The sequence below is a fragment of the Dermacentor variabilis genome, chromosome 9 (genome assembly GCF_050947875.1).
Source record: "Dermacentor variabilis isolate Ectoservices chromosome 9, ASM5094787v1, whole genome shotgun sequence".
Classification (NCBI taxonomy): domain Eukaryota; kingdom Metazoa; phylum Arthropoda; class Arachnida; order Ixodida; family Ixodidae; genus Dermacentor; species Dermacentor variabilis.
In genome coordinates this window covers 32,545,160-32,561,132 of record NC_134576.1, presented here as the reverse complement: position 1 = coordinate 32,561,132, position 15,973 = coordinate 32,545,160, and the positions used below count along the sequence as shown (strand labels likewise).

The window sequence follows — 15,973 nt, the reverse complement described above, 5'->3', positions numbered from 1 at the left end:
CGTAATGCTGTCCAATGTGTGATCGAAGATGGGACCGATTATAGCACCGGCGTAAATTCCGAACCACTCATTGAGCGACCACTGGTACTGGTGCCGATCGCGCTTTACCCAGTCCCTCCAATAGCGTGCAATTTACCTAGGCGTTTCTGCGAAATTTGGCTTCATCTGTGCACATGATGTTGCTCAAAAAGTCCGGTGACTCACCGGATTTTGTGAGGACCCAACTCGAGAAATCTAGACGATTCTACAGGTCTGGGCCCCTATCTTCCAAGCATTTGTGCTGGGTAAGGTGGTGCGGGTGAAAGGCCCTCGTTTAGAATCCTCCAAAGTGATAAGTTGGAAACAGGTACCTGGGCGGCCACGTCCCCGCACGCTAGCTTGAGGGTTTGAGGCCATAAATGCTAGAACATCCGTGCGTAGGCTAGGACTCAAATATGGAGTCCTCCGCTGCTGTTTTTTTGAAGCTGACGGTTTGTCTTAGGTTTTCATAATTTCCGATGATAGCCCATGCGTTTCGTGTAACGCCACACTTCCATGACTGATATATATATATATATGTATATAAATATATATATACCCAAGATACCCAATACCCAAGAAAGCGGATGGGAAAACAGCGCCGCGGTAGCTCAATTGGTAGAGCATCGCACGCGAAATGCGAAGGTTGTGGGTTGGGTTCCCACCTGCGGCAAGTTGTTTTTTCATCCACTTTATTTTCCATTAATTCTTCGTTTCTTTATTTCATTTATTAAGCACAAGTAATTTCCCCTATGTTGTCCTTGGTGTCAATGTTTGTTGGCTTCTTATGATATGACTAATAAAATCGGGACCCTCTGTTAACCCCCTTTCTTCTCGTTTATATATATATATATATATATATATATATATATATATATATATATATATATATATATATATATATCAGTCATGGAATTGTGGCCTTCTTCTTGTTACCATTTGCAGATCCAAGGCAAGGATCATGCTTACCTTTGGCTCATTAGAGAAGCACATTGCGACTGGCCGAAACAAAACGCACCTTCAAGCCTTTGCACTGACGTTGTCAATTCGATTTTGCGGTGATATATATATAGTGGCAAAAAGAAAAAAAACATCCGCGCACTTTATCCACGCTAAGACAACAGCTATCACAGCTTGTTTCCAGCTAACACTAAACGCGACGTGTTACTTCGGCCGGGGCGTGGCAGATAAGGCACCAGCTCGGTCACGATATTTCCTTTTATTTTGTTGTGGATAACTAGGAGGGAGCCTGTTCGAGGGCGCTGCTTTATGATCCGGGTTAGAGTTACTCTACATGCTTATAGACCGTTTTTTCGTAGGCGCCGCCATATTGTGAACGCAGTGGCGCCGCCTATGAGCAGCGCCATACTGGCTTGGGTGAAAGCGGTCTTTTGCATGGCAGGTATACGCTCGGCGGCAGGTTCTGGCGTTTGTTTTCGCGGTCGTGCGGTCTGCTTAGTATGACGTGCGTCTTCTACGTGGTAAACGGTTCTGTGAGACGTGCCGAAGGGGTTTAAGGAGTCATGGCCGGAATTTCTGCTGGCGTTGAGTTGGACGGAACACGCAGCACGATGCGAGCGCGCATATTCGAGTCTACAATCAGCCTCGGAGATGAATTGTGTATTTCTGAATGTTCCAGTCACTAACGTGACCTTATTGCAGTATTATCCTCTATTTCTAAGCTGCGGTTTAGGAGCCGTGAAACATACGCGACGATCGTAACAGCGTGAGCGTGGGTACCGTTCTACTACGATAGGAGCTGTGATGTTATACTTTGACAAGCGTTCAAACTGTTCGCTGCAGGTTACATTGCGGGACTACTTGGTTCGATGGATGAGGTTTCCGCCCCTGAATAAAATAGTTTTGGCAAGTGATAGCAGCATACCTTACAGTCTGAATTACGCTTGTCCAGCAAAGGGACTGTTTACGAACTGCGCGAGCGTCCTAAGCAGTGGTAGGTGCTGGATTACATATATCTTTGTTCTATATACCGCATCAGCGGTTACATATTTATAAACGTTGTGCGGCGTGACTATGCGAGGCCCTATTGCGGCGTTAGCCCGTTTTCTCTTGCTTTTTCGAGAAAGAGGATGATAACCGAATTTCTTTATCGGTTGTGTTCGTTCCATTCTCTACGACGCACTCACACACATTACGGAAATTTTGTCCTCAAAAATAGGCATCGCATCCTTTTTATGCGATCCCTCATATATTATGGCTGTATGCAGGCCAAAAGGCAATGCCGAAGCGCACAGCTTACATATGCACCGTGCTGGTTCACCAACCGCAGTGATCGCTTTGTTGAGCAGCGCCATCGGCCTGATGCAGGAAGGCTAGCGTAGACATATGGTAATTTGAAGCCTACTAAACTTGAAATGCGCGAGAACGATGCCGGTGTATCACAAATATTTGATTGCGCCTGTCGCTTAGATGTTTCGTGGTTGCCTGAGGTTGGCCGTGCACGAGCATGCGCTCTTATGCTTTATGTTTTACTCCCTACGCCAAGCGATCAGATATTGAGCAGATTTACCATTTCATGCTGCTAATACAGACACACCGCTTTTCTTTGTTGAATTAAAACCGATATAAGCAAAATGGTTCACAACACATACACACACCGCGACTGATAATGTACGTACACCGCGGCTGATAAAACGCGTCACATTTTTGCGCCCCCAAAAGATATTTCCGCCTACTGTAGTTACCGATGCACCGAAAGGCTTCCCTGACGACCTTATATGAACGGACACGGCGTAAATTTCACAAAGTACCACCTAAAACATCTCGAAATCGTTCCGCAGCACGCGACAGCAATGCTTTCAAGCAGCGCCGCGCCGGATCGCCCAAGCCAGAGAGGAGGAAAGGCTCTCCGCGCGCCCTATCCTCCTCGCCCGATGAAACGGTCTATATACAGCAACTCTAATTTGTGTGGGAGCGCAATCACGTGGTCTCCTCCATATTACGCGGGGTTTATCAGTCGGAAAAAAATTTTGTACGAAATTAGTACGTCGCTGAAAATACCGCATTTAGATGTCCGTCGGCTGTGCCTTCAAATGCCTCATTGGTAATTAGGGTGACACATTTCGAGTTAGATAATTATAATTACATAATTAAATCATAGTAACGAAAAAATTACTGGCAGCTACTCCACCGTACTGTAAACAATATGCACTAGGTTTTCTTCGAGTAACGCACTGCTCTATTTTTGAATCTTGCGGCAAGTTAATTGGGACACCCTGTATATATTTATGACCTTTACATGTTACTGACGATGTTTCGGATCATCCCTAATAAATGTTGTAAATTATTAGAAATGCTTCTTTTCCTTAAGTCTTTACCAATGACTGCAAAGAGAAGCAATACTGAGACAACATTCACGTGCCTTTCAGACACCATTGATAAGACTGTTGAAGGGGTCACTGAAGTCTTTGGGTTTTTTTTTTTTTTTTTCATGGTCAAAAAAGCATGCAAAGCAATTTGAAGCGCGGTGAACATACAGCAATATACTCGTTCTCTAGGCACAGGCTATCCATACCTTTAAAAATAATTTTTAATTGGCTACCTCCATGTTAAAAAACGTGATAAACTTTGTCTTGTGTGTATATTTAAATACATTTTGTGTGTGCATGCTGTTTGTAGTGGAAATTTAAAACAATGTGGAAGTGAGAAAATACGGACGAGGCCACGGCCGCTAGTGCTTCTAATGCGCGTGTCTTCCTATTGCGAGGATTTGAAGGAATAAAGAGAAACAATGAATTAAAAGCCGTGCACGTCCGCACCAACAATGATGCACAAAGCTATTAGCCTCAGTAAAATTTCAACTGAAGAGGTCGAGGAAAGTCAAAAGAAACCCCAAATGATGTGCGTGACAAAACTCTGGTAATGGCACTTTAGGTGTGTGCGTGGAGGGAGGGGGGGTGTGCTCAGTTCCTCCCTCCCCCCGAACTCCGGAGGGGGCTCTGGACCCGGAGCCTTCCCGTAGTTGGCACCTACGGCCATATATGCTCTTTTTGGACACGTATGCCATTTGGGACTCTTGTGGGTTATGTGCGATCTGCGAAATTCTAACCTAAATAGGTTTACTTTCAACAAATTTAGTTGTGTGTTTATGTTCAGATTTACTCCTTCATTTTAATTTATATATACTAATCACCGAGCTCTCATTTTGTTTCTATTGTATTTTACGTATTCTACTATTTTGAGCTAGACTCAATTCTTCCCATCCCGTAGACCGAGCATATGCCATGTTAGATAAATAGCTCGACATTTACAAAGAATGGGACCTCCTTCCAGTTCACAGCTGACACACCTGGCCTACACCTGCAAGTTGCGAGTCACGAGAAGCAGGTGCAAGTCATAGCACAAAGGCCATGTTGATATAATGTCTCCAGCTGTGTGCTCCAGACGGTCTTATTGACTAGCAGCATGTTTCTCACTGGGCAAGTGCAAATACCTCAAAAGAAATGAGTCTTTAATATATTGTCCGAATACGAGGTAGCTAATAGTTAGGCATCATAGTTGCTGGGGGCAGCACTAAAGGTTCGTATGTGCAAGAAATGACAAGGAGAACTAATTAGGGACCCGATTTTTGTTTATTCAGCATAAGAAGTATCTGTTTTTAAAAGCGTACAAATGAAAAGACGAACTGAAAAACAGTGCTCTTTATTGCTCCCGCATGTCCAGTCCTTTAGTGCTGTCCGCTTCAACTACTTTCATTGTCTTAGAAAACGTGCAAATTGAATTTTGACTTCCTTGAGTCTCATTTAGGTCTGTACGAATGGCAATGAAAGGAGAATAAGTCCCTTTAGCAAAATATGCTTCCTGTGACACTCATCACATTTCAGTGGAGATGAATTCCTTAAACACTTCAACAAAGGGAGAGTTTTTTGCAACACAATAACCTGCCTGTGCATATGAGAAATAGTGACACTGTTTAACAAGAGCTCTCTACAGTTGGCCTCTTAATTAGTTGCTGAATAACATGTTGCAATTGCACAAACTCAAGCTCAGCAGCGCTCGTGACATATCTCCACTTATTCGGGACCCTTACATTGCCACCCCGTTTCAATGATGCTTATGCCGAAATTCAATTTTGGCCCAGTGTGAAAGAAAGGCTTTCAGAGGAAATCATTTAAAGTGCATTTTGCACCATACATTTGCACACTGTCTTTAAACTGGTGCTGGTCTTTGGATACCTGAGAGCTAGCATAAGCTTTGTGTACAGACTAGCCTTCGAATTAATTGTAGCACATTTCTTGAAGTGAAGCATTAGTGAATTAACTCGTCAACGATTGTTGCACTGATTGTTCAGACATCTGCCAGCACAAACTGTTTCACCAAAAATAAATTAATGCTCTCTCTACTGCACAGTATTACACCACCTGTAAACAAAAGTTTGCCTTTGATTTACAGCGCTTCATAGCATTCCTTCACTCTGCTGTCTGTTTTCACTGCTCGCGATAATGTTGCTGGAATTTCATTGTTCTCATTTGCTTCAAAGAGATTGAACTTCCAAACTCTCATGCAGTTTATATTTCCAGCACTTTCAAAGTCCACTGTTGACAGCCTCTACAGAGGCTGTGCATACTATGCATTAGCAATGGCAAATGTTTAACAGATACATTCTGTAGCCACAGCCTGCAAAAAAAACAGCACTCAGCGGGAACGTCTTTCACTATCAGTGTTGTTTCTTGTGTACAATGACCAATGTACCAAGCACACATTCAGTCGCAGCTCTAAAACAATATTGCCCCACTGTGTAGTTGCAAAAGCATATTCCATGAGGCAGTTTTAAAACAATAGCTAAGCCTGTGAAAAGAGCTGAAATAGATCACAACCACCAACTTACTCATTCATTCATGTTTTTCAACTAAGTAATGTACAATGACACTTCGCCAAATGATGAAGAATGATGAACTTGTCAGCCTCGCTGCTATGTGGCATGGCTTACCTTCGGCCCATATTGAAGGAATAGTGTTGTGCTTGCAATGGAACACAAAGGGAGACCAGCACCCTTTGGCATTTATTTATAAATTATATATTTATATATATCTTGTCAAAATGTCTTTGTACAAGTATATATACACAATGAACAGTGCTGCCTCAGCCACCTGGGCTAAAAGCAGCAGGAGCACATCAGCATTAAAAGCTTGCTTCCTTAAGCTGGAAACACTTCATCACCTTCTCATGCCTCGTCTTGAGGTTCCTCAAAGTTTGTGCCAGAATATTGCGCATTTTTGGCACACTGCGTTTTCGTACTCCAGGTTCGGTCTGGAGATCGTCCTGAGGTCTGCTTCTCTCTTGTGCAACTGCCTTCATTGGCAACTTGCGTGTGGTGCTCTGGCATCACTCATCACAAGCCAGGCAACTCACAAGCACAGTCTGGCTGTCCTGGCTCAAAACTGGCACATTAGTTTTTGTGAAGAATCCCACAATGTGGTGGGAACAGGAGGTGCAATCGCCATCATCCATCTCAAACCGATCGTACTGGTGGCCACAATGCCACACGCCTGCTGCTGCCGTGTCGCTTGACATGCTTGGCCAAGTGATCGCTGCGCATAAAGCGCCGATCACACAGCTGACAGCAGAAGCGCTTCTCGCCCGTGTGCGTTCGGCGATGTCGTGACAGCTCGTCGGAACGTGAGAATCGCCGCCCGCAGCCCGCCCATTGACACCCAAATGGCCGCTCGCCTGTGTGCGTGCGGACGTGCGCCTTCAGGTGGGAGCTCTTGAAGTACGTCTTGCCACAGCCAGCATAGCTACACACATAAGAGCGCCTGCGCTCTTCGGGCACTGGAGCTGGGGCAGCATTGACAAGCAACGCGGCTTGCACGGGACGGGCAACGAGAAGTTGCACGGCCCCGACCGGAACCAGTGCAGTTTGCACGAGGGCTTCATCAGCAGTCGTGTGCATCACGGGGAGAAGAGTCGTGGTGGTAGGTTTGGGGGCAATGGCTACCACAGGCCTTGCCGGCTCTTGACGTATGGTGGCAGGCGGTGCGATGACTGGTGGTGGTGGGCTGGTACGAGGTGGAGCACGGACGATCACAGAAACAGGAGTGCAGGTTCGCTGAGTACTTGTCGCTGTTGTTGAAGTGACTGGGTTGGCTGACAGAAGGAGCTGTTGGTAGGGGAGGAGAAAAAAAGTGGCAGACTGCACTCTCACCGCACAGCAACACAAAATACAAGCACACACTAGAAGGATGAGCTGAAACGGATGAAAGTTACATGAGAAACCGTGTAGCAGTGCGAGGTTGGTGACAGAGCAAAAATTGAGTGCACTGATGCCAGAATGCTTGTCTTGCATGTTGAGCAAAGCCCGTTTTTTTCATGTCTGTGGCCATTCTTGTGCTAGAGATATTCACAACCATGTGATATCAAATTATGAGATGTACGAACTACTGGCTCTTTCAATGATAAAAGTAATTCTTTAGTAATGATGAGTTATGCAACATATTGTAGACAACCCTTTTTCAAGTGATGACTTAGTGGCACAGGAACAACACCTATATTATGTCACCAGCTCATTGCACATATTCAAAGCCAGCAGTGGCTCGCTATCCCAGCAGCACGATTGTGGCCCTTGCAGTACACATTACCAGTGATCAGTTTCATTTTACCAGCAGTTTCCAAACATGGCGAAATTCTACAAAAAGCCTCCAAATGAGATTAGCTTTAGTAGTGACCATGTGCGCATCTTCAACTGCAGTGCAGTATGACGCTCACAGCACAGAGTGGTGGTACTGTGCTGCAACTCAAACGTCAACATACAACTCTGAAAAGGGCCATGCCCATAGCACTCCTTTGAAGATGTCCACGCTATCACCATCCACCTATTTTTATGTCCACTTCAGGATGAAGGCCTCTCCCAGCTACCTACAGATGGCGTCAGAAACGGCACCTCAGCTGACACCACCTTATGATGCGTCACACCTTTACATTCTGTGCCATCCTCAACTGTGCTTCCCTTCCCTTGACACCCATTCCGCAACTCAGACAACTGGTTATCCACCCTATGCATCGGATGTCCTGCCCAGCTCCATTTTTTTTGCTCGCAATGACAACTAAAATATTGACAACCCCTGCTTCCTCTTTAATCACCACTGCTGTCTTCCAGTCTCTTAACATTATGCCTAACATTTTTCATTTCATCGCTCATTGCACAGTCCTTGACTTCACAAACATCTTTGTTAACCTGCAAGTTTTTGCCCTTATGTACATATAGTTGACCTCCATAAGTTGGATGTCCACATATTGCTTGCAGACTCTGGGAAGGAGGTGGGTGTGTGAAATTCAGGCAACCTGACAAGTACAATCAGTAGCATATGTGGGCCCAGTGTATACAATGGCCTCCATATGATACCAGTAACAAGGTGCACAGACAGCCTGTACACAGTGGGCTGGCAATACAAGGGAGGTGCTTCTTCGCAGCACTACATCCACTTCCGAGGACCAGTTGGCCCCAATACATTGGCAAATTTTTTATGGAGGCTACTTGTTGAGCATCTGTAGCCATGTCTGGAATATTGGACTTACTCTTTAATAAGCATTATCTATTTTTGCCCATTATTAAACGAAATGTGCTGAACAAGAACTGTACTTAGTATATAGCACAATGTTTTGTACTCGCAATACTAGACGGAAATTTGGCTACTAGTAAAGTGCTTCATCCAGTATGAGAATGATGCATAGTTACATGAATTTGTGCACACTTAATCCTTTCGACCCTCACAAACGTCTCGTTTCTTATTTTAACCCATTCTGTTATGGCAGATTTGTAGTACAGAAATGAATAGAAATAAAATTAGAAATAAAGAAACGGTTCAAATACCAAAATTACTAATCCATTCCGCATAGCATTGTTATACAAGTGTCATTTAGACTTAGCAACACACTCTTAAAAGTGCAGAGACTTAAACGCTACAGGTTATACGATAAGGGAGAATTAGCTACTGCTTTAAATAAAGCATTGCACTACAAATACTAATACAGAAGTTGAAGTGTGCTTTGAAGTCAGGCCAAATTGTAGAAAAATCAATGTAATCTGTATCAGTCTGGCTAGATGTCAGCTCACCCACATTTCCCTCAAGTAAGCTGCAATAGGGCATCATGCTGATAGGGGAGCAGGGTAGTCATATATGCTGCAGCACTGCTGGCAAGATGTGGCCTCAAGTGCTTCACGGCTAGCATGTTCTATCAATTGAAAGAAAAGGTTCCGTTTTTGGCTGCACATAACTGAAGTGCCTTTGAAAAAAATTGAGCTGTAAGTGAAAAAATTAGTTCTTTAAATGCGTGCTATAAAATCTAGACAAACAATTCATGTTGTGTTTACATGTGGTTCGGTAGTCAAACCATCAACTGCTTATAGATGGTTCTTCAATGATGGCCACCTGCAAAACAGTAGCGATGGCTTCGCATGCTGCTACTACTGTGCAATGCAGTTAAGTTGTGCAGAATAGCTACAAGCTCTATGTTTCGTCTGACACACATATATCACATTGTTAAAATATGAAGCAGCTGCTGTATGCAAGGTGCTCAGTGTCATTCAAACCTCCCAGATGCGACAGAAAATACATGCTATTGGATCACAGCACTCGTAAGCTTCACAACTTCACACATGAAAGGGGTGCCATAGAAATAAGCAGTAAATTATGTTGCATATTTCCATGTGTGTTGAGTATGTTAGCATTATAGAGCTTGCTTAATTAAAAGTGAAGGCAATGACAGTGCCTGGGCCTAACTTACACCTACAGCATCACTGTCAGTTGTCTTATTCTTTTGCTAGATTAACTTCTTCGATTTTAATGCAGCTTTGTCAGTGCATATCACTTTCTTCTTTTCTTTTTCTCGGTTAGGTGGAAGCAATGTTTTGGGTGTGATGACCTAGTAGCCTTGTGCGCAAATAACGTTGAGTGGTCACACAGTATTTTTCTCGGAAAAAAAAGTTGTAGCTCATTAATTCCTGCAAGGAATTCATACAGTAACAGAAGCTTTCATTCCCATTTTACTTCCCACCATAAAGACTGGTTTCTGGCCCTAACAGATTTTGTGTAATGCTGCAGTTCTGTGAAGCGCAGCTTTCAGTATTGGTGCAAAAGATAAGGCATGTAAAATAAAGAGTAAGCATCAAAAACTTTGGGAATAGATACATGGTTGTCACTATAGCAATGGCCACCTGTGTAAAGTGAGCCACACGGGGGAGCTACCAGTCTCTGGTGTAGTCGACACTGACCAAAAGTGCACCAACCATTTCTAGGCCTTGCAGGTGGCTTAGTGCATTGACACAGTATGCAAGTTATATTACCTCTAGGAACGGTCCTGGTATAGGTAGCTCTCATATCTGGGCTGTCGCAGAGCTCCCTAAGGCACTAGATACTGAGCGAACCCTTTTTCTCACTCTCGGCAAAATCTCTCATTTGTACTAAAATTCCTCAGTAGATCTTGATTACCATCACGCCTGCGATGCAGGACTTTCTTGTTTCATGCAGAATAAATCTAATTTTAGTTACATATGGGGATGTGAAAAAAAATATGTAGGCTTTCTGCAGTGAAAGAAAGGTGGTGCCACCTGTCCTAGTGCAGCAGTTATACTCCCACACATGCCAGCACACCTTTTGCAAAGAAAAAAATATAGGTATTGCTACTGATGACATCTTTGCCCAATAAAATATTTTATCAATGAACCAGGCAATTGCAGCATCCAAGCATGGTCAAACAAAACCTACCATGCAACTGAACCTCTGCAATAATGCATCATTTCCAGTCCTTTTCAGACTTCATCAATAATCCAGGCAAAGCTGCAACTACATTATCATTAAGATTGGCTAGTCATGATTGGCACATGATAAATAGAATTTAGCAAAAGGAAGACATCCATTACATTAACACTGTACAGGTTACAGTGCAAAAGCACCAGATGATTTGCTGGAAAAGACGTTTATATCAGGCTTCCTCATTGACACTCTTATCAGTAAGCTGTACACTCTTATCAGCTGGCCCATCATGTCCCCTGTCACTGAAATTTAACGCAAGGCCGCCTGTTGCGTAACTGCTACACAAGCTGCACTCGCTCTTTCATGTCACAGCAAACTGAAGCACCAGAAGAAAAATATATTGGGTGATATGGGATGATCAGAATGAAAATTTAGAAGCCAATTTTACTATAATCACATTTTTGCTCTTGCGATAGTTAAGCGCTACAAGTTTCGTTATCCGAGAAAGCCCTTGCGACCACATTGTACTGTGCCTCATCAGTTCTGTGCTGCCCCCAAGCACATGGAAAACAAACAAATACATATTGCCAATGCATTCTACCTAAGGCAATGAACTCCCACAGCTTACAAAAGGCAACTGTTGTCTTTAGAAGCTTGCTCTTATTAGAAATACAGTAACGAAATCATTTGACAGATGCATGCATGCAAACGTGAAATGTGAAGTTATGTCTAAACAACAGGTCATTGTGCGAAACTAGGGTTCACTATTAAAATTCTGTTGCAACTTTTCATGCATTAGCAGGAGATAGGAAATGTGCAGGGAAGTTCTGCAATGCAAGAACTCCTTATTGTTGGCTGTAGTCTTTTAAAAATATTCCATTATGTAGACAGAGCAGCTCCTACGTTTGACACACAATGAACAAACTGCAGTGTCTGGCATCACATGCAGCAGAGCTGTCATCACATTCAGCAAATGCAAAAGAAAAAAATTTAACTGACACGACCTATCCCCAAAGGTGATCAAGAGATGAAGCAAAATTTTCAAAGGTTACTTAGCAAAAAGCATTGTTCACAGCAGTGAAGAAAAGTGTAAATGTAGCTATCTGATCTTTGTTGCCTACACTGTGATCCTTCGTTTACACACAAGCCACCTGCCTATACACAGCTCGTGTCAGATTCACTAAAACTGCAGCTTCAGTGGGAATGCACAGAACTAGTGAGGCAAAGTACTCTAGCAGGTGTCTTTTGTGACGGATGAGTGCATTTGTGACATGACGTTTGCTGCTCTGCCTCCTGTCGTGCCGCAGCAGCAGAATGGTGCATCTGATGAAGAGGAGGGGTTGTGTGTGGCGTACCCTGGCCAGCTCCGATGAGCCGGGCATGGTTTGCTGGCGATGAATGGGTGTGGTCGTCTCTTCCTGCTCGTCTTCGGAGTTTGGCGGCGTGAGGTCGCTAGCTGGTGGTGGAGGAGGAGGCATCCCGGAAGCCTCCTTGCTTCGACCACTCATGGAGAGCAGTGTCTCCACTGCGAAATAGTCTGCGCGTGCCAGGTGCGCAACAACGTTGCCGCCGCTGCTGCCGTCTGCTGTGCTGTCCATCTGAAAGACACCCATGGTCGCTCACTCTCTGAGCACCATGTCGTACCTGGAATGCCCGCGCCCCCTACACACACACACTGCTGCCCCACCACGAACACTCCCATCCAGCTTTTGCCCTTTTGTTGCGGCATTGTCTTTAATAAGAAAGCCTGCCCAATGCCAAAGCAAAGGAGTCACTCGCAGAACTTTGTGTTTTGAGAGTTGCAACCACAGGATTTATGCATTAACGACACACGTCAGAGAACAAAGAATGGTGTCAACACAGGTATTTCACTCAAGCACTTGTGTCCAAATGTTGGTTGGTCCTGGCTTGCAACCTTGATATAGTCACAGTGACCAACAACTTATCCAGAATAGGCCAAGAGTTTCTTAAAGACATTGTGCAGCAGAGAGTTTAATGGGAAGTATACTTGATCACAACAACGCCAACCAATCTAGAAATGCTGCAGAAACACAGCTTGCCTACTCTGAAGGTCTTGAAGTGATCAAATGTAGGTCCCCAACCTCTAAAAGCCAGCCAAGAACCGTTTTGAAGGATTTAAGATGCAATATAACATACGGTAATGGTGTAATGCTTCCAGTTATGAGCAACTAGCATAAAGCACAGATAACATGGAACACTGTCAACCTTCTTGTTAGATACTTAATCATTTATGTCTTCAAAAGTGGGAATACACTGTGGTCTACGCTAGACAAGAGGCCTTGCTTTGCCACTTAATACACAAGTTGTCAACAATAACTATTCCCGACGGCAAGAACTGTTTGAAATTGATGGTATCTCAATTGAATCAGCCATAAGTGCAGAGAACAAGGCTGATGTACTGTTTATAGTATCCAGGAACTGAGTCTCTCCACAGAGATTTCAAGATAATGGCACAATCTTAACAAATAGCATGTACTGCACTTCGGCAGCCCCAAATTGACACACGGAATCTACCTTTCGCTTCGAGCGTACATCGAGACCTGGAACGCTAGAAATCGCTCCAACGCAGCTTTCATTACTTCGTATGCATTTTTTTAGCACTTACACACTTTTGAGTTTTGCTATATTACGGCTGGCAGAGACTGTGGAAGCCTTAACTACAACGAAAACAACTCTCAAACAAGCTCGAAACGCTTGCAGCACGTAATTCCTGAACAATGTTTTTGGTGCGCTGTGTGTGCGTACTCCGCTAGGAGGATCTCGTGCACGTAGTGTTAGCAGAGTTGCCTAAAACTCCGCCGCTTTGCGCGGACAGCTTATCTCAGCCCCTATCTGCACTTTGCGAGCTATCGCGCGAGGCACACGTCGTCTGCTCCGGCGCAGCATGGCCGCTCCCGCTGAAAAGCAAACACGGAGAGCTGCGCTCTTATCACACAGGAACGAGGGAGGGCGCTCTTGGCTTCAGTTATCATTCTGGCGGCCCAAACGAGGCGAGCAGCTAGCAAAGCACGCTGTGAGAACGAAATAACACACATAATGCGCACACCATCGGGTTATATATGCGGGCGACGTGCAACGCGGAAGTGGTTCCTGCAGTGGCATTTCCGGGAGTGTCTGATCGTCAGCTGACTGGCTCGGTCGGTGGCTGAGACGATGATCGGCGCCTTGTGGCCTCTTACCTTTCGGGCGGTCCGAATAAGACTGGGGACAAGACGGGACAGCAAAAACGGATATAATATACACGCCAGAGGGGATGGAAGACACGCCGAGAGCCAGTGTTTCACGAGATTGGCGCGCCCCAGCTAGGGGGCGGCTTTTTATTTGCACCAGTCAGCGCGCGCGCAAGTATTTCGCTTTTCCAAAGACCCGCAAAAGTGTAAAAAAAAAAAAGAAAAAGCTTAAGCCACCGGAGGAACACAGAGAGCACAAGTTCGGGTGTGCGCAGGACAGATAAAACAGCCCCAAAAAATGACGGGACGGCTGGCAGTCGCCGTGGGTTGCAGTCTGTACTTACAGAGTCTTCTTCTTCGTGCGGAGGAGGCGTTTGCACGAAACGTGTCATGGAAAGCTTCTGCCCAGTCACCACAATAGTACAAAAAATTGTTCTCGGCCAACGCAACGCACTATTCCGTCTCGGAACGTCTCGAACGCAGGGGGTAGCACAGCGGGAAAAAGCGGCCGGCGCGTCGAGAAGCCCTTTTGTAAGGTCGAGCTTGGGGGGCCGCGCCGTGTGCCGACCAATCGACCGCCGAGGGCTCGGCGGAGCCGTCCAATGGTAGGCCGCCGTGCACGTGATCGCGGCGTGTCTGGGATGTATTTGAGCACGTGCGCGGCGGCTGCTGAACTGCGTGCTCCCCGGCTGACCGACCGGAGGGGAGGCTCCTTGGAATAAACAGCGCAAAACAGCGTCGCTTGGTCTCTCCGCTGTTGCTGGGGGCGCGCTTTTGGGCAGCCCAACGTGAACGCGTGAAAATATCTCCCCGTTCTGGCCCCTCATCGTGTTAGGAATGCGATGCGATTTTCTCAGGATATACACTCTAGCATTTGCTCTGCAATATTCATACGCACTATGCTGCTAAAGGAATCTGAAACAACCGTGAATACGGTGGCATCGTCCTGCGAGACTGCAAGTATATTGCACTACAGTTCACGACCCATTCGTGTTGTCCAAGAACACGCATTCAACAAGTATGCGAAAGCTTGTGAAATTTTGTACGAATCTGAAGTATTATTGCGTGTTTGCATTGCGAAATAACATCGTTTTCAGTAATAAAGCTAGCCATTACGCTTAACGACGTCTTTGTTAAATGAATAACGCGGGCAATAGCTCCCAAAAACGCGCGTTCAATGTGTTTTTGTGTTCTCGCCTATCTTCCATTTTTGTTTTGGTAGCCAGCATTGTGCGCAGCCAAACAAGAACGAAGGAAACTTTCCGCGAAACGCCCACGATTGCGTACCACACAAGGCGTGTTTACTCATACGACGCCACAAACTTACGGCAGCGCTACACTGACGTCATGCAAGTCACGTGAACGGCGCACCCCTCGATGTCGTCACCACGACCTCGGGGCGTCTGCTGTCGTGTGGTGGCTGGTCCAACAACACTCTAGAGGGTGCCAGACTATAGTCGAGCGGGCCGAACGGCGCTGTCTCACTGAGGGGCTGCGTGTGGAAAAATTTTGCGAGGGCGCTGCGAGCGAACTGTATTGGGGCGAAGACGCACTTCTCGGCATTTTCAACGCAATTCGCTGCGGGTCATGAGAGCGATTGCGCGCGAACACTCCCACAATAGTGCTTTATTTCCACTGAAAATTCATACTGACACCCTTTTACTGCGTATACATATTTGAGGGATCGGTTCTACAACATGACGTCTTCAATTTTGCTCTGATTGTCAAGTGCGTCGTCTGCTAGCGAGCGCGCGCTCGCTGCGCGGACGTCCAGTTTTCTCGCAGAAAGCGCGTGCAGTAAGATTTTTTGTGGTTTTGCTTGCATTGGTGCGCCCGCGACTCTTGTCGGCCGGTATCAATCGTAGTTTTTGCCAGGTGAACTGCCGTTTTTAATATTGTTTTCTAAATGTAACACGTAATTTTGCGACAGGGGCCGCCTATCTGCAACATGAAGCTACGAAAGAAACTGTTTTTGATATCGCGTCATTTGACGCGCGCGTCTTGTTGGCGGAATATTGATCAGGGCCAATGATCAAAGAAAACAATACCACA

General features: G+C 45.4%; 1 protein-coding gene across 1 annotated transcript; it reads right to left on the bottom strand.

The window, feature by feature from the left end:
• Positions 1 to 6,000: 6,000 nt before the first annotated feature.
• On the bottom strand, positions 6,001 to 14,438 carry LOC142592587 (uncharacterized). Its single transcript, XM_075704115.1, has 3 exons — positions 14,266 to 14,438; positions 12,086 to 12,328; positions 6,001 to 7,138 (listed from the first exon to the last, which is right to left on the bottom strand). The coding sequence occupies exons 1-3, from the start codon at positions 14,311 to 14,313 to the stop codon at positions 6,491 to 6,493; spliced, it is 939 nt and encodes a 312-aa protein (XP_075560230.1). The 5' UTR covers positions 14,314 to 14,438; the 3' UTR covers positions 6,001 to 6,490.
• Between the last annotated feature and the right edge of the window lie 1,535 nt (positions 14,439 to 15,973).